Source organism: Chiloscyllium plagiosum, unplaced genomic scaffold (genome assembly GCF_004010195.1).
Source record: "Chiloscyllium plagiosum isolate BGI_BamShark_2017 unplaced genomic scaffold, ASM401019v2 scaf_5267, whole genome shotgun sequence".
NCBI lineage: Eukaryota > Metazoa > Chordata > Chondrichthyes > Orectolobiformes > Hemiscylliidae > Chiloscyllium > Chiloscyllium plagiosum.
In genome coordinates, this window is record NW_025210787.1 from 9,171 (window position 1) to 10,493 (window position 1,323).

Below are 1,323 nucleotides of genomic sequence, written 5' to 3' on the forward strand. Positions count from 1 at the left end.
TTTTTCGTGCCCCCTCCTGGTTCTCCTCAGTCCATTTCTGAGCTCCTTTCTGGCAAGCCTGTAATCCTCTAAAGATGTGCTAGATCCTTGCTTCCTCCACCTTACGTAAGCTGCCTTCTTCCTTTTGATGAGAAGCTCCTCTGTTCTCATCATCTAAGGCTCCTTAGTCTTACCCCTTCTTACCTGTCTCAGAGGAACAAATTTGTGCAACACTCGCAACAACTGTTCTTTAAACAGTCTCCACATGTCTGCTGTGCCACCACCTACAAGGCACATGTCAAGAGTGTGATGGAACACTCCCCACTTGCCCTGGATGGGGGCAGCTCCAACAATACTCAAGAAGCTCGACACCATCCAGGACAAAGCAGCCGCTTGATGGGCACCACATCCACAAACATCCCCTCCCTCCCCCACCGACCCTCAGTAGCAGCAGTGTGTACCAGCTACAAGATGCAGAAATTCACCAAAGATCCTCAGACAGTACATTCCAAACCCACGAAAATTGTAAATGGGAACACCACCCCCCTGGAAGCTCCTCTCTAAGCCCCTCACCAACCTGACTTGGAAATATATCGTTGTTCCTTCACTGCCGCTGGCTCAAAGTCCTGGAATTCCCTCCCTCAGGGCATTGTGGGTCTACCTACAGCACATGAACTGCAGCGGGTCAAGAAGGCAGCTCATCCCCACCTTCACAAGGGGCAACTAGGGACGGGGTAATAAATACTGGGCCCAGCCAGTGAAATCCACAATGGATTCCAGTTTGAGTGGATATTCCAGTGTGTGTGAAGGAGAATGGATGAATGTTGTCATTTTCTCACTTGTATTTTTATTTGCCCTCAGTCCTATTTGAAGAAGGATGGATTTATAATGACACAGTTACCACTTGATCTGACGATTGTGGATTTCTGGGCGCTGGTGTACGATCTCGGCTGTGTATCACTAGTGACCATGAGCCAACTGGTGGATCTGGACAATGTGAGCATCGGCCTGTTATTGCAACACCCCCTTTCACATGGCCAACCTCCCACCTGAGCTGGGCTCACTCCTGGGGGCAGGACGTTATTTCAGGTGGTCAGGGATCAGTCCGGGGGAAAAGGACACTCCTTGGTTTCCCAGGGTGAAAGGCGGTCACTCCCAGAGAGGGGTGTAAGGGTTGGGGGGGGGGAACGTATCAGCAGGGCGTTACTCCGAAGGTGTCGGTGATGTAAGGGTATCTGAGTTGATGCCTGTGTTTACAGCTTCAGCCCCACCCCTTGGGCCCAAGATCCAAGAGAGAAAAAATAAAAAGCAACAATAATGCACCAAGCCTTTGGGGGGGGGGGG

General features: G+C 50.9%; 1 protein-coding gene across 1 annotated transcript in view; it reads left to right on the forward strand.

Moving 5' to 3' along the window:
* The first annotated feature begins 835 nt into the window (after positions 1 to 835).
* The window catches only part of LOC122546955 (receptor-type tyrosine-protein phosphatase T-like), a 10,529-nt gene continuing 10,041 nt past the window's right edge, over positions 836 to 1,323 (forward strand). The window contains exon 1 of the mRNA XM_043685564.1: positions 836 to 975. Coding sequence (XP_043541499.1) covers positions 868 to 975 — 108 coding nt within the window. The 5' untranslated portion in view covers positions 836 to 867. The remainder of the gene's footprint in view (positions 976 to 1,323) is intronic.